Here is a 16,212-nt window from a genome sequence, read left to right as displayed (position 1 = left end):
CCCTAGTCGCTAAATAACTTTACAGTAACACGGCCTAGCCAGCCTAGTCCTAGTCGCTAGATAACTTTACAGTAACACGGCCTAGCCCTAGTCGCTAAATAACTTTACAGTAACACAACCTGGCCAGCCTAGCCCTAGTCCACTAAATAACTTTACAGTAACAACCTAGCCAGCCTTAGTCCCCTAGAGAGATTTACAGTAACACAACCTGGACAGCCTAGCCCTAGTCCCCTAAATCCTTTTACAGTAACACAACCTAGCCAGGCCTAGTCCCATAAAGAGCAACAGCACAGTGAAAGACAAGGAAGAAACTACAATTTAAACAAGCCCACGTTGACTGACCACTTAAGGAGTGTGCCTTTAATTGTGCTCATATCCGCTATATGATTAAAGCACATGAAACGGTCATCAGGAGTCTCCCAGAGCAGGCAGCAGGCAGCAGGCAGAGCAGGCAGCAGGCAGAGCAGGCAGAGCAGGCAGCAGGCAGAGCAGGCAGCAGGCAGCAGGCAGAGCAGGCAGCAGGCAGAGCAGGCAGCAGGCAGCAGGCAGAGCAGGCAGCAGGCAGAGCAGGCAGCAGGCAGAGCAGGCAGAGCAGGCAGCAGGCAGAGCAGGCAGCAGGCAGAGCAGGCAGCAGGCAGAGCAGACAGAGCAGGCAGCAGGCAGAGCAGGCAGCAGGCAGAGCAGGCAGAGCAGGCAGCAGGCAGAGCAGGCAGCAGGCAGAGCAGGCAGCAGGCAGAGCAGGCAGAGCAGGCAGCAGGCAGAGCAGGCAGCAGGCAGAGCAGGCAGCAGGCAGCAGGCAGAGCAGACAGAGCAGGCAGAGCAGGCAGCAGGCAGAGCAGGCAGCAGGCAGCAGGCAGAGCAGACAGAGCAGGCAGCAGGCAGCAGGCAGCAGGCAGAGCAGGCAGCAGGCAGCAGGCAGCAGGCAGACCAGGCAGAGCAGGCAGCAGGCAGACCAGGCAGCAGGCAGAGCAGACAGAGCAGGCAGCAGGCAGACCAGGCAGAGCAGGCAGCAGGCAGACCAGGCAGCAGGCAGAGCAGGCAGAGCAGGCAGCAGGCAGACCAGGCAGAGCAGGCAGCAGGCAGACCAGGCAGCAGGCAGAGCAGGCAGCAGGCAGAGCAGGCAGCAGGCAGAGCAGACAGAGCAGGCAGCAGGCAGACCAGGCAGAGCAGGCAGCAGGCAGACCAGGCAGCAGGCAGAGCAGACAGAGCAGGCAGCAGGCAGACCAGGCAGAGCAGGCAGCAGGCAGACCAGGCAGCAGGCAGAGCAGGCAGCAGGCAGCAGGCAGGCTCCGTCTTAATTGCAGCATTATAAAAGCTGGTAATTAGCCTTCACAGTTAGAGGTTCATGAGGAGAGGAACCACCCAGCTCTAGAAATAACTACTAATTATGTCACACAAACACAGGTAATAATAACAAATAGTCCACTTTAAAAACAACTTCTATTCTATCTTATTACATTCAAACCACGTACGCTGACCTGATGGGGTTTTGCTGGCCGTCCGGACACAACACCAGGCCTCAGTTGTATTTCTACAAACATGTGTGTGTGTGTGTAACTGTGAGTGTGCGTATGTATGTATGTATGTATGTATGTATGTATGTATGTATGTATGTATGTATGTATGTATATATATGTGTGTGTGTGTGTGTGTGTGTGTGTGTGTGTGTGTGTGTGTGTGTGTGTGTGTGTGTGTGTGTGTGTGTGTGTGTGCTCTGTGAAGTGGAGACAGAGAGCTGAGGTTCCCTGAGGTGGATTAATGAAAAGGCCTTTCATGGAAAAGTCATCAAGCAGAGAGAGGAGAGAGAAAGGTGGAAGGACATGTGGTGAGCTGCAGGATGCACCGGGAATGTGTGTGTGTGTGTCTGTGTCTGTGTCTGTGTGTGTGTGTGTGTGTGTGTGTGTGTGTGTGTGTGTGTGTGTGTGTGTGTGTGTGTGTGTGTGTGTGTGTGTGTGTGTGTGTGTGTGTGTGTGTGTGTGTATGAACAGAGCTGTGGGAATCTGAGCCATGGCGTGGAAGAGGACGTCTGGGTGAGATTTTAATTAAAGTCTGAGACAAGAGGTCACACACCATGCCCCCCCCTCTCACAAACACACTCTCTCTCTCTCTCTCTCTCTCTCTCATGACTCAATTGACTTAATTTACAGCATTTAAAAGACACACTGTTCTGTCCACTCCACTGTTCTGTCCACTCCACTGCTCTGTCCACTACACTGTTCTGTCCACTCCACTGCTCTGTTCTGTCCACTTCACATCTCAACACTGTTCTGTCCACTCCACTGCTCTGTTCTGTCCACTTCACATCTCAACACTGTTCTGTCCACTCCACTGTTCTGTCCACTCCACTGTTCTGTCCACTCCACCGTTCTGTCCACTCCACCGTTCTGTCCACTCCACATCTCAACACTGTTCTGTCCACTCCACTGTTCTGTCCACTCCACTGTTCTGTCCACTTCACTGCTCAGTCCACTCCACACTTCTATCCACTCCACCATTCTGTCCACTCCACTGTTCTGTCCACGTCACTGTTCTGTCCACTCCACATCTCAACACTGTTCTGTCCACTCCACTGTTCTGTCCACTCCACTGTTCTGTCCACTACACTGTTCTGTTCTGTCCACTCCACATCTCAACACTGTTCTGTCCACTCCACTGTTCTGTCCACTCCACTATTCTGTCCACTCCACTATTCTGTCCACTCCACTATTCTGTCCACTCCACTATTCTGTCCACTCCACTATTCTGTCCACTCCACTGTTCTGTCCACTCCACTGTTCTGTCCACTCCACTGTTCTGTTCTGTCCACTCCACTATTCTGTCCACTCCACTATTCTGTCCACTCCACTGTTCTGTCCACTCCACTGTCCTGTCCACTCCACTGTTCTGTCCACTCCACTGTTCTGTTCTGTCCACTCCACATCTCAACACTGTTCTGTCCACTCCACTGTTCTGTCCACTCCACTATTCTGTCCACTCCACTATTCTGTCCACTCCACTATTCTGTCCACTCCACTATTCTGTCCACTCCACTATTCTGTCCACTCCACTATTCTGTCCACTCCACTATTCTGTCCACTCCACTGTTCTGTCCACTCCACATCTCAACACTGTTCTATCCACTCCACTGTTCTGTCCACTCCACTGTTCTGTCCACTCCACTGTTCTGTCCACTCCACTGTTCTGTCCACTCCACATCTCAACACTGTTCTGTCCACTCCACTGTTCTGTCCACTCCACTGTTCTGTCCACTCCACATCTCAACACTGTTCTGTCCACTCCACTGTTCTGTCCACTCCACTGTTCTGTCCACTCCACTGTTCTGTCCACTCCACTGTTCTGTCCACTCCACATCTCAACACTGTTCTGTCCACTCCACTGTTCTGTCCACTCCACTATTCTGTCCACTCCACTATTCTGTCCACTCCACTATTCTGTCCACTCCACTATTCTGTCCACTCCACTATTCTGTCCACTCCACTATTCTGTCCACTCCACTATTCGGTCCACTCCACTATTCGGTCCACTCCACTATTCGGTCCACTCCACTATTCGGTCCACTCCACTATTCGGTCCACTCCACTATTCGGTCCACTCCACTGTTCGGTCCACTCCACTGTTCTGTCCACTCCACTGTTCTGTCCACTCCACTGTTCTGTCCACTCCACATCTCAACACTGTTCTGTCCACTCCACTGTTCTGTCCACTCCACTGTTCTGTCCACTCCACTGTTCTGTCCACTCCACTGTTCTGTCCACTCCACATCTCAACACTGTTCTGTCCACTCCACTGTTCGGTCCACTCCACTGTTCTGTCCACTCCACTGTTCTGTCCACTCCACATCTCAACACTGTTCTGTCCACTCCACTGTTCTGTCCACTCCACTATTCTGTCCACTCCACTATTCTGTCCACTCCACTGTTCTGTCCACTCCACTGTTCGGTCCACTCCACTGTTCGGTCCACTCCACTGTTCGGTCCACTCCACTATTCTGTCCACTCCACTATTCTGTCCACTCCACTATTCTGTCCACTCCACTGTTCGGTCCACTCCACTGTTCTGTCCACTCCACTATTCTGTCCACTCCACTGTTCTGTCCACTCCACTGTTCGGTCCACTCCACTGTTCGGTCCACTCCACTGTTCGGTCCACTCCACTGTTCTGTCCACTCCACTGTTCTGTCCACTCCACATCTCAACACTGTTCTGTCCACTCCACTGTTCTGTCCACTCCACTATTCTGTCCACTCCACTATTCTGTCCACTCCACTGTTCTGTCCACTCCACTGTTCGGTCCACTCCACTGTTCGGTCCACTCCACTGTTCGGTCCACTCCACTATTCTGTCCACTCCACTATTCTGTCCACTCCACTATTCTGTCCACTCCACTGTTCGGTCCACTCCACTGTTCTGTCCACTCCACTATTCTGTCCACTCCACTGTTCTGTCCACTCCACTGTTCGGTCCACTCCACTGTTCGGTCCACTCCACTGTTCGGTCCACTCCACTATTCTGTCCACTCCACTGTTCTGTCCACTCCACTGTTCTGTCCACTCCACATCTCAACACTGTTCTGTCCACTCCACTGTTCTGTCCACTCCACTATTCTGTCCACTCCACTATTCTGTCCACTCCACTATTCTGTCCACTCCACTGTTCTGTCCACTCCACTGTTCGGTCCACTCCACTGTTCGGTCCACTCCACTGTTCGGTCCACTCCACTATTCTGTCCACTCCACTATTCTGTCCACTCCACTATTCTGTCCACTCCACTATTCGGTCCACTCCACTGTTCGGTCCACTCCACTATTCTGTCCACTCCACTATTCTGTCCACTCCACTGTTCTGTCCACTCCACTGTTCTGTCCACTCCACTATTCTGTCCACTCCACTATTCTGTCCACTCCACTGTTCGGTCCACTCCACTGTTCGGTCCACTCCACTGTTCGGTCCACTCCACTATTCTGTCCACTCCACTATTCTGTCCACTCCACTATTCTGTCCACTCCACTATTCTGTCCACTCCACTGTTCTGTCCACTCCACTATTCTGTCCACTCCACTGTTCTGTCCACTCCACTGTTCTGTCCACTCCACTATTCTGTCCACTCCACTGTTCTGTCCACTCCACTGTTCTGTCCACTCCACTGTTCTGTCCACTCCACTGTTCTGTCCACTCCACTGTTCTGTCCACTCCACTGTTCTGTCCACTCCACTGTTCTGTCCACTCCACTGTTCTGTCCACTCCACTGTTCGGTCCACTCCACTGTTCTGTCCACTCCACTGTTCTGTCCACTCCACTATTCTGTCCACTCCACTGTTCTGTCCACTCCACTGTTCTGTCCACTCCACTGTTCTGTCCACTCCACTGTTCGGTCCACTCCACTGTTCTGTCCACTCCACTATTCTGTCCACTCCACTGTTCTGTCCACTCCACTGTTCTGTCCACTCCACTGTTCTGTCCACTCCACTGTTCTGTCCACTCCACTGTTCTGTCCACTCCACTGTTCTGTCCACTCCACTGTTCTGTCCACTCCACTGTTCTGTCCACTCCACATCTCAACACTGTTCTGTCCACTCCACTGTTCTGTCCACTCCACTGTTCTGTCCACTCCACTGTTCTGTCCACTCCACTGTTCTGTCCACTCCACATCTCAACACTGTTCTGTCCACTCCACTGTTCGGTCCACTCCACTGTTCTGTCCACTCCACTGTTCTGTCCACTCCACATCTCAACACTGTTCTGTCCACTCCACTGTTCTGTCCACTCCACTATTCTGTCCACTCCACTATTCTGTCCACTCCACTGTTCTGTCCACTCCACTGTTCGGTCCACTCCACTGTTCGGTCCACTCCACTGTTCGGTCCACTCCACTATTCTGTCCACTCCACTATTCTGTCCACTCCACTATTCTGTCCACTCCACTGTTCGGTCCACTCCACTGTTCTGTCCACTCCACTATTCTGTCCACTCCACTGTTCTGTCCACTCCACTGTTCGGTCCACTCCACTGTTCGGTCCACTCCACTGTTCGGTCCACTCCACTGTTCTGTCCACTCCACTGTTCTGTCCACTCCACTGTTCTGTCCACTCCACATCTCAACACTGTTCTGTCCACTCCACTGTTCTGTCCACTCCACTATTCTGTCCACTCCACTATTCTGTCCACTCCACTATTCTGTCCACTCCACTGTTCGGTCCACTCCACTGTTCGGTCCACTCCACTGTTCGGTCCACTCCACTATTCTGTCCACTCCACTATTCTGTCCACTCCACTATTCTGTCCACTCCACTATTCTGTCCACTCCACTGTTCGGTCCACTCCACTATTCTGTCCACTCCACTATTCTGTCCACTCCACTGTTCGGTCCACTCCACTGTTCGGTCCACTCCACTGTTCGGTCCACTCCACTGTTCTGTCCACTCCACTGTTCTGTCCACTCCACTGTTCTGTCCACTCCACATCTCAACACTGTTCTGTCCACTCCACTGTTCTGTCCACTCCACTATTCTGTCCACTCCACTATTCTGTCCACTCCACTGTTCTGTCCACTCCACTGTTCGGTCCACTCCACTGTTCGGTCCACTCCACTGTTCGGTCCACTCCACTATTCTGTCCACTCCACTATTCTGTCCACTCCACTATTCTGTCCACTCCACTATTCTGTCCACTCCACTGTTCGGTCCACTCCACTATTCTGTCCACTCCACTATTCTGTCCACTCCACTGTTCTGTCCACTCCACTGTTCTGTCCACTCCACTATTCTGTCCACTCCACTATTCTGTCCACTCCACTGTTCGGTCCACTCCACTGTTCGGTCCACTCCACTATTCTGTCCACTCCACTATTCTGTCCACTCCACTATTCTGTCCACTCCACTATTCTGTCCACTCCACTATTCTGTCCACTCCACTGTTCTGTCCACTCCACTATTCTGTCCACTCCACTGTTCTGTCCACTCCACTGTTCTGTCCACTCCACTATTCTGTCCACTCCACTGTTCTGTCCACTCCACTGTTCTGTCCACTCCACTGTTCTGTCCACTCCACTGTTCTGTCCACTCCACTGTTCGGTCCACTCCACTGTTCGGTCCACTCCACTGTTCTGTCCACTCCACTGTTCTGTCCACTCCACTATTCTGTCCACTCCACTGTTCTGTCCACTCCACTGTTCTGTCCACTCCACTGTTCGGTCCACTCCACTGTTCTGTCCACTCCACTATTCTGTCCACTCCACTGTTCTGTCCACTCCACTGTTCTGTCCACTCCACTGTTCTGTCCACTCCACTGTTCTGTCCACTCCACTGTTCTGTCCACTCCACTGTTCGGTCCACTCCACTGTTCTGTCCACTCCACTGTTCTGTCCACTCCACTGTTCTGTCCACTCCACTATTCTGTCCACTCCACTGTTCTGTCCACTCCACTGTTCTGTCCACTCCACTATTCTGTCCACTCCACTGTTCTGTCCACTCCACTGTTCTGTCCACTCCACTGTTCTGTCCACTCCACTGTTCGGTCCACTCCACTGTTCTGTCCACTCCACTATTCTGTCCACTCCACTGTTCTGTCCACTCCACTGTTCTGTCCACTCCACTGTTCTGTCCACTCCACTGTTCTGTCCACTCCACTGTTCTGTCCACTCCACTGTTCTGTCCACTCCACTGTTCGGTCCACTCCACTGTTCTGTCCACTCCACTGTTCTGTCCACTCCACTGTTCTGTCCACTCCACTATTCTGTCCACTCCACTGTTCTGTCCACTCCACTGTTCGGTCCACTCCACTGTTCTGTCCACTCCACTGTTCTGTCCACTCCACTGTTCTGTCCACTCCACTATTCTGTCCACTCCACTGTTCTGTCCACTCCACTGTTCTGTCCACTCCACTGTTCTGTCCACTCCACTATTCTGTCCACTCCACTATTCTGTCCACTCCACTGTTCTGTCCACTCCACTGTTCTGTCCACTCCACTGTTCTGTTCTGTCCACTCCACTATTCTGTCCACTCCACTATTCTGTCCACTCCACTATTCTGTCCACTCCACTGTTCTGTCCACTCCACTGTTCTGTCCACTCCACTATTCTGTCCACTCCACTGTTCTGTCCACTCCACTGTTCTGTCCACTCCACTGTTCTGTCCACTCCACTGTTCTGTCCACTCCACTATTCTGTCCACTCCACTGTTCTGTCCACTCCACTGTTCTGTCCACTCCACTGTTCTGTCCACTCCACTATTCTGTCCACTCCACTGTTCTGTCCACTCCACTGTTCTGTCCACTCCACTATTCTGTCCACTCCACTGTTCTGTCCACTCCACTGTTCTGTCCACTCCACTGTCTGTCCACTCCACTGTCGGTCCACTCCACTGTTCTGTCCACTCCACTGTTCTGTCCACTCCACTGTTCTGTCCACTCCACTGTTCTGTCCACTCCACTGTTCTGTCCACTCCACTGTTCTGTCCACTCCACATCTCAACACTGTTCTGTCCACTCCACTGTTCTCTCCACTCCACTGTTCTGTCCACTCCACTGTTCTGTCCACTCCACTGTTCTGTCCACTCCACTGAACCAGCCTAATCAGGTTAATACACATACATCTTATTGAGGCCACCGGCTGAGAATAACATACTGAGGAATACTGTACGCAGAAATGTGTGTGTGTGTGTGTGTGTACGTGTGTGTGTGTGTGTGTGTGTGTGTGTGTGTGTGTACGTGTGTGTGTGTGTGTGTGTGAGTGTGTGTTACCTGAAACATGAAACGCTAACAGGAGGACACAGCAGCTGGAGCTTAGTGGAAGAGACAAAGCAGACACACACACACACACACAGACACACAGGAACACACTCAACCCTCCCTGGAAACCACCAGCCCATCCAGTCTCACTTTGAAAACAGGTCATGAAAGACAGGGACGTGTTACAGTCAAAACAGTGGAACAACTACTCTGTCAAGTAACCCTGACTGTACAGTACAAAGCTACTGTGGGGAGGGTGGGGATGGCTGACTGGGTGACTGGCTAACTGGCTAACTGGGTGACTGGCTAACTGGGTGACTGGCTGACTGGGTAACTGGGTGACTGGGTAACTGGCTAACTGGGTGACTGGCTAACTGGGTAACTGGCTGACTGGGTAACTGGCTAACTGGAAGACTGGCTGACTGGGTGACTGGCTGACTGGGTGACTGGAAGACTGGGTGACTGGGTGACTGGCTGACTGGGTGACTGGAAGACTGGGTGACTGGCTAACTGGCTGACTGGGTGACTGGGTGACTGGCTGACTGGGTGACTGGGTGACTGGAAGACTGGGTGACTGGAAGACTGGGTGACTGGCTAACTGGGTAACTGGCTGACTGGGTGACTGGCTGACTGGCTAACTGGCTGACTGGGTGACTGGCTGACTGGCTAACTGGGTGACTGGCTGACTGGGTGACTGGCTGACTGGCTAACTGGGTGACTGGAAGACTGGCTGACTGGCTGACTGGGTAACTGGCTAACTGGGTGACTGGCTAACTGGCTGACTGGCTGACTGGCTGACTGGGTGACTGGCTGACTGGGTGACTGGCTAACTGGGTGACTGGCTAACTGGGTGACTGGCTGACTGGAAGACTGGCTAACTGGCTAACTGGGTGACTGGCTAACTGGGTGACTGGCTAACTGGAAGACTGGCTAACTGGGTGACTGGCTAACTGGGTGACTGGCTAACTGGCTGACTGGGTGACTGGCTGACTGACTGACTGGAAGACTGGCTAACTGGGTGACTGGCTAACTGAATGACTGACTGGCTCCCCAGCAGAGAGGGTAGTAGTGTGTTTTAGGAAAAAGAGGAAAAGTCCATGTGATGCTGATCTCTTGTCATATCTATTTTATCACCCCCATCCCTCTCTCACACACACACACACACACACACACACACACACACACACACACACACACACACACACACACACACACGGTATTCCCAGCTGTGGATGATATGTCTGTCTGTCTGAGGGCCAAAGCCGTGTAATGAATGACAGTGCAGGCAGCAGGGACATGGAGCAGCCTGCCTGAATAATGATGTAATGACAATACAAGACAAGACAAGGTGAGGATGGAGTACTGCTCCTCCCCCTTTCCATTTCCCTCTCTCTCTCACTCTCACCCTCTCTCTCTTCTTCCCTCTTTCTCTCTCTCTCTCTCTTCTTCCCTTTCCCTCTCTCTCACTCTCTCTCTCCCTCTCTCTCTCTCTCTCTCTCTCTCTCCTCCCTCTCTTCTTCCCTTTCTCTCTCTCTCTCCCCCCTTCTCACTCTCTCTCTCCCCCTTTCTCGCTCTCTCTCTCCCTCTCTCTCTCTCTCCCTCTCTTCTTCCCTTTCTCTCTCTCTCTCCCCCTTCTCACTCTCTCTCTCCCCCTTTCTCTCTCGCTCTCTCTCTCCCTCTCTCTCTCTCTCCCTCTCTTCTTCCCTTTCTCTCTCTCTCTCCCCCCTTCTCTCTCTCCCTCTCCCTCCTCCACACACTCCTGTGTTCCCATGTCTAGTGTTTAAACCAGGCTGGGATAGGGAGAGGCACAGACTCCTGTGTTCCCATGTGTAGTGTTTAAACCAGGCTGGGACAGGGAGAGGCACAGACTCCTGTGTTCCCATGTGTAGTGTTTAAACCAGGCTGGGACAGGGAGAGGCACAGACTCCTGTGTTCCCATGTGTAGTGTTTAAACCAGGCTGGGATAGGGAGAGGCACAGACTCCTGTGTTCCCATGTGTAGTGTTTAAACCAGGCTGGGACAGGGAGAGGCACAGACTCCTGTGTTCCCATGTGTAGTGTTTAAACCAGGCTGGGATAGGGAGAGGCACAGACTCCTGTGTTCCCATGTGTAGTGTTTAAACCAGGCTGGGACAGGGAGAGGCACAGACTCCTGTGTTCCCATGTGTAGTGTTTAAACCAGGCTGGGACAGGGAGAGGCACAGACTCCTGTGTTCCCATGTGTAGTGTTTAAACCAGGCTGGGACAGGGAGAGGCACAGACTCCCCATGTGTGTTTAAACCAGGCTGGGATCCTGTGTTCCCATGTGTTTGTTTAAACCAGGCTGGGACAGGGAGAGGCACAGACTCCTGTGTTCCCATGTGTAGTGTTTAAACCAGGCTGGGACAGGGAGAGGCACAGACTCCTGTGTTCCCATGTGTAGTGTTTAAACCAGGCTGGGACAGGGAGAGGCACAGACTCCTGTGTTCCCATGTGTAGTGTTTAAACCAGGCTGGGACAGGGAGAGGCACAGACTCCTGTGTTCCCATGTGTAGTGTTTAAACCAGGCTGGGACAGGGAGAGGCACAGACTCCTGTGTTCCCATGTGTAGTGTTTAAACCAGGCTGGGACAGGGAGAGGCACAGACTCCTGTGTTCCCATGTGTAGTGTTTAAACCAGGCTGGGACAGGGAGAGGCACAGACTCCTGTGTTCCCATGTGTAGTGTTTAAACCAGGCTGGGACAGGGAGAGGCACAGACTCCTGTGTTCCCATGTGTAGTGTTTAAACCAGGCTGGGACAGGGAGAGTGCCAGGCTGGGACAGACTCCTGTGTTCCCATGTGTAGTGTTTAAACCAGGCTGGGACAGGGAGAGGCACAGACTCCTGTGTTCCCATGTGTAGTGTTTAAACCAGGCTGGGATAGGGAGAGGCACAGACTCCTGTGTTCCCATGTGTAGTGTTTAAACCAGGCTGGGACAGGGAGAGGCACAGACTCCTGTGTTCCCATGTGTAGTGTTTAAACCAGGCTGGGACAGGGAGAGGCACAGACTCCTGTGTTCCCATGTGTAGTGTTTAAACCAGGCTGGGACAGGGAGAGGCACAGACTCCTGTGTTCCCATGTGTAGTGTTTAAACCAGGCTGGGACAGGGAGAGGCACAGACTCCTGTGTTCCCATGTGTAGTGTTTAAACCAGGCTGGGACAGGGAGAGGCACAGACTCCTGTGTTCCCATGTGTAGTGTTTAAACCAGGCTGGGACAGGGAGAGGCACAGACTCCTGTGTTCCCATGTGTAGTGTTTAAACCAGGCTGGGACAGGGAGAGGCACAGACTCCTGTGTTCCCAGGAATCCTTTTAACTGATACCAGATCACCTTCCATCACCGACATTCCAGGGGTCAAGAGTGGAGAGGACATGAAGACAGTGTGTGTGTGTGTGTGTGTGTGTGTGTGTGTGTGTGTGTGTGTGTGTGTGTGTGTATGCAGTACAGATATCACATTACACTGCTGTTATTGTGTATTAAGCCATCAGAGAGGATCAGAGAGACCACACCCCCCAGAGAGATGGCAGATGGCTTTTTCTAGCAGCACAGTAATAATGTCCCTGGCTATCATCACTGGCCCTAACACGCACATATGATCTCTGTCCTTACCCTTCACAACACAAACATGAGAGAGTATGTGTGTGTGTGCAGGAGAGTTTAATCACACTGTCAGATGAGAGGACCCTCTCTAAAGACATGAAAAGAACCAGAGTCAAAGGTGTCTCTCTCTCCCTCTATTCTCTCTCTCCCTCTATTCTCCCTCTCTTCTCTCTCTCCCTCTCTTCTCTCTCTCCCTCTATTCTCTCTCTCCCTCTATTCTCTCTCTCCCTCTCTCTCCCTCTATTCTCTCTCTCCCTCTATTCTCTCTCTCCCTCTATTCTCTCTCTCCCTCTATTCTCTCTCTCCCTCTATTCTCTCTCTCCCTCTATTCTCTCTCTCCCTCTATTCTCTCTCCTGACAGTGATGTTAAACTATAGGGTTTACTGTAACATCTGTTCTAGATTATTATCACTACAGATGAACAAGATCCATTCAGGAAGAGATGAACAAGATCCATACATACAGGAAGAGATGAACAAGATCCACACATACAGGAAGAGATGAACAAGATCCATACATACAGGCGAGAGATGAACAAGATCCATACGTACAGGAAGAGATGAACAAGATCCATACATACGGGAAGAGATGAACAAGATCCATACATACAGGCGAGAGATGAACAAGATCCATACATACAGGAAGAGATGAACAAGATCCATACATACAGGCGAGAGATGAACAAGATCCATACATACAGGAAGAGATGAACAAGATCCATACATACAGGCGAGAGATGAACAAGATCCACACATACAGGCGAGAGATGAGCACGATCCACACATACAGGAAGAGATGAGCACGATCCACACATACAGGACGAGATGAACAAGATCCACACATACAGGAAGAGATGAACAAGATCCACACATACAGGAAGAGATGAACAAGATCCACACATACAGGAAGAGATGAACAAGATCCACACATACAGGAAGAGATGAACAAGATCCACACATACAGGAAGAGATGAACAAGATCCATACATACAGGAAGAGATGAACAAGATCCACACATACAGGAAGAGATGAATCACTAACATCTATATCTCAAAGATAAACTGTCTTTAAACTGGAGACATATCATTCTGAGTGGGAAACAGGATTTGCTCTGGACGTGTTGTGATGTGCTTTTGCTGTAACTCAATGGAACCTTGTCTTTGTGTGAGAGACAAGAAGATCAGATTGCCTCGCTAAACAAAGGCTCTCTGTCCGGGAACTAGTACTATTCTAAGTTACTGACATGAACATAAACGCCTGTGATCTCAACCGCTTCTCATTGGTGTGTAACTGTGCAGTATGACTGAGGTCTGAGTGAAGCCAAAACGAAAGGCTTTTGACTCAGAGTGGCGTCACTGGTGAGTCACACATAGTTGCTGGAAAGGCTGCTGTGGAACAAACCTGGTCCGAGACATGTAAGACTGGATGGTTCATATGAGTAAATGAATAAATGTCAAAAGTAGTCTTTTAACAAGAACTAGGTCTCTAACCTGTAGAAAGCTGGAGAGGAACGAGGCTCAACCAAGTCCTTCCCCAACAGCATTTTCACTCTCAAATTGCACTGAACAACTGACTAAGGCATAATGAAATAAATCACACTCTTTCTGATGTTAACTTTTTAATTTCCTGGGTCAAGAATGTGTTCAGTGTTTGTCCCAAATGACACCCTGTCCCCCTATGTAAGTGCACTACTTTTGACGATGGCCCACAGAGCTTTGGTCAAAAGTAGTGCACTACATAAGAAATAGGTTTGTCCCAAATGACACCCTGTCCCCCTATGTAAGTGCACTACTTTTGACGATGGCCCACAGAGCTTTGGTCAAAAGTAGTGCACTACATAAGAAATAGGGTGCCGTTTGAGACGCTGACTCTGTCATCTCAGTGCTAATGAGCCAAACAGCAGGTCACACAGAGAGTTACAGAGACCAGCCTATTTACATAATTAAATCATAAATATAGAGAAATAGACATCTCGAGGTGTATGTCTCCAGTGATGAGCTCATCCTCCGGGCTACAACTCACTGATACGAGAAGGTAGTTACACTACACGCAGAAAACGACGAGAGAGAAACATCGCCAGTCAGCAGCTCCCTGATTTAAACGGCCGCTTTGGGCCAAATGAAAATTAATTAATTTCTGTGAAGAATCAATTTCTCAGAGTAACTAACAGTGTTAAATGCAAAGAGATGGGGGAGAGAGAGAGAGGTCGTGTGTGTGTGCCCGCCGCAAAATCCCCCATTAAAGCACACCTACACATAATTGCAGAGACTCAGTTTTAGCCACTGAAACACTTTTAAAAGATTGGAAAAGGTGCCATTATTTCAACAATGTTGCGTTGTTCGGTCGCTTCAACTCTTTATGAAGACATCAGAGATAGATGAGGGCACCATGGAAACCAACTCACCTGGCGTTGGTACAGTCGTTGTACAGCGTCTCGAAGTCTCTCCTGGAGATGAGTTTACATCGGTTCACTCCCGGTTGGATAGCTCCGAGGCCCCGGAGGATGCGGACCTGTTCCACGTTACAGACCACCGGTGTGATCTGGAGCCGCTTCAGCTTGGTATAGACCGTGTGCAGTCCGCCGACCAAGTGTTTCAGAAACAGGTCGAACGCCTGCGGGAGGCAGATTAGCTCGTTGTCTTTTACCGTGAAAGAGGCGAGCTTGGCGCCTCTGACCTCGACCATTTTAACCTCGTTGTTTTGCGGAGTGTTCTCAACCGGCGACGGGGTAGAATACACCGGTTTACAGGGCAGGACGTCGACCGGTGCGCCAGGGCTACCGACAGGTACTGGTAAGAGGTCCGCGCTGAAAGGGTTCAGTCCGGTGGGCGCGACAGACGGTGAAGGGGATGAGGACGTGGTTGCTGGTGGCGGAGAGTTGGTCGCCGGTGAAGTCTGTATCGGAGGAGGTTGGACGAGAGGAACCGAGGGCATGAGAGCAGCCGGAGAGGCCATGATCCAAATCTGTATTTAAAAAAAAAACAAGCTGAAAGTCTCGAAAGTCAAGTGTAGTCTAAAAAAAGTGTCGCGAGAGAAACAGAAATCAAAGAGTTGAGAGCTCGTCGGTAGTTTTTTTTTTTAACTGAGAAATGTCGGAGATGCAGTGAGCGGGATAAAGGGTCCGTGAGTCAGGTTACCGATGACAGAATAGAGCTAGAGTGAGGAGCTCGCGGACGAGATGATACTGTCACATCCAGAAAAAGAGGAGGAGCCTCTAAATATTCTTAGAAAGACATCACACGCATCTGTTGACCGTGTTCAGAACATGCGGTCCATTAGGCTAGAATAAAACTGGAATAGAAACTGAACACCTTGATGAATAATTTGTATAAGCAGCACAAGCTCCGGGGATAACGCTATACCTCGCCACTGAATTTCAACTGTAGGATGTTGACTATTCAGAGTGTGGAACCTGCCCACTGTTTAGAATTAATAACTCCCCCCCCCCCCCAAGGGCCCTCTAGGGGGAGAAGAGGGACAGACAAGAGGACCCTGACTTTAACCTCTGACCCTCCTCAAGCCCCCACCCCATCTTCCTGTCACACACCACATTGGGGACTGAGCCTCCACAACCCCTCGAATGCATACCCTTGACCGTTCCCTGCTAATGCTGATGAAGACTGAGGTTTGGAGACTCTCTTCTCTGCACACAGGTAGAAAACTGTGCGTGATGACGTACACTACCATTCAAAGGTTTGGGGTCACTTAGAAATGTCCTTGTTTTTCAAAGAAAAGCACAGTTTTTGTCTATTAAAATAACATCAAATTGATCAGAAATACAGTGTAGACATTGTTAATGTTGTAAATGACTATTGTAGCTGGAAACGGCAGATTTTTTTGATGGAATATCTACATAGAAGGCCAGCATCCC

The 16,212-nt window shown here is 50.7% G+C and overlaps 1 protein-coding gene across 1 annotated transcript in view; it reads right to left on the bottom strand.

Annotated features, from left to right (window-relative positions):
- Nucleotides 1-15,488, bottom strand: part of LOC135537931 (dachshund homolog 1-like) — a 105,958-nt gene extending 90,470 nt beyond the window's left edge. The window contains exon 1 of the mRNA XM_064963943.1: nucleotides 14,746-15,488. Coding sequence (XP_064820015.1) covers nucleotides 14,746-15,296 — 551 coding nt within the window. The 5' untranslated portion in view covers nucleotides 15,297-15,488. The remainder of the gene's footprint in view (nucleotides 1-14,745) is intronic.
- Between the last annotated feature and the right edge of the window lie 724 nt (nucleotides 15,489-16,212).

This window comes from Oncorhynchus masou, unplaced genomic scaffold, assembly GCF_036934945.1.
Source record: "Oncorhynchus masou masou isolate Uvic2021 unplaced genomic scaffold, UVic_Omas_1.1 unplaced_scaffold_873, whole genome shotgun sequence".
In the NCBI taxonomy this organism is placed as follows: Eukaryota; Metazoa; Chordata; class Actinopteri; order Salmoniformes; family Salmonidae; genus Oncorhynchus; species Oncorhynchus masou.
This window is presented reverse-complemented; position numbering and strand designations above follow the sequence as displayed.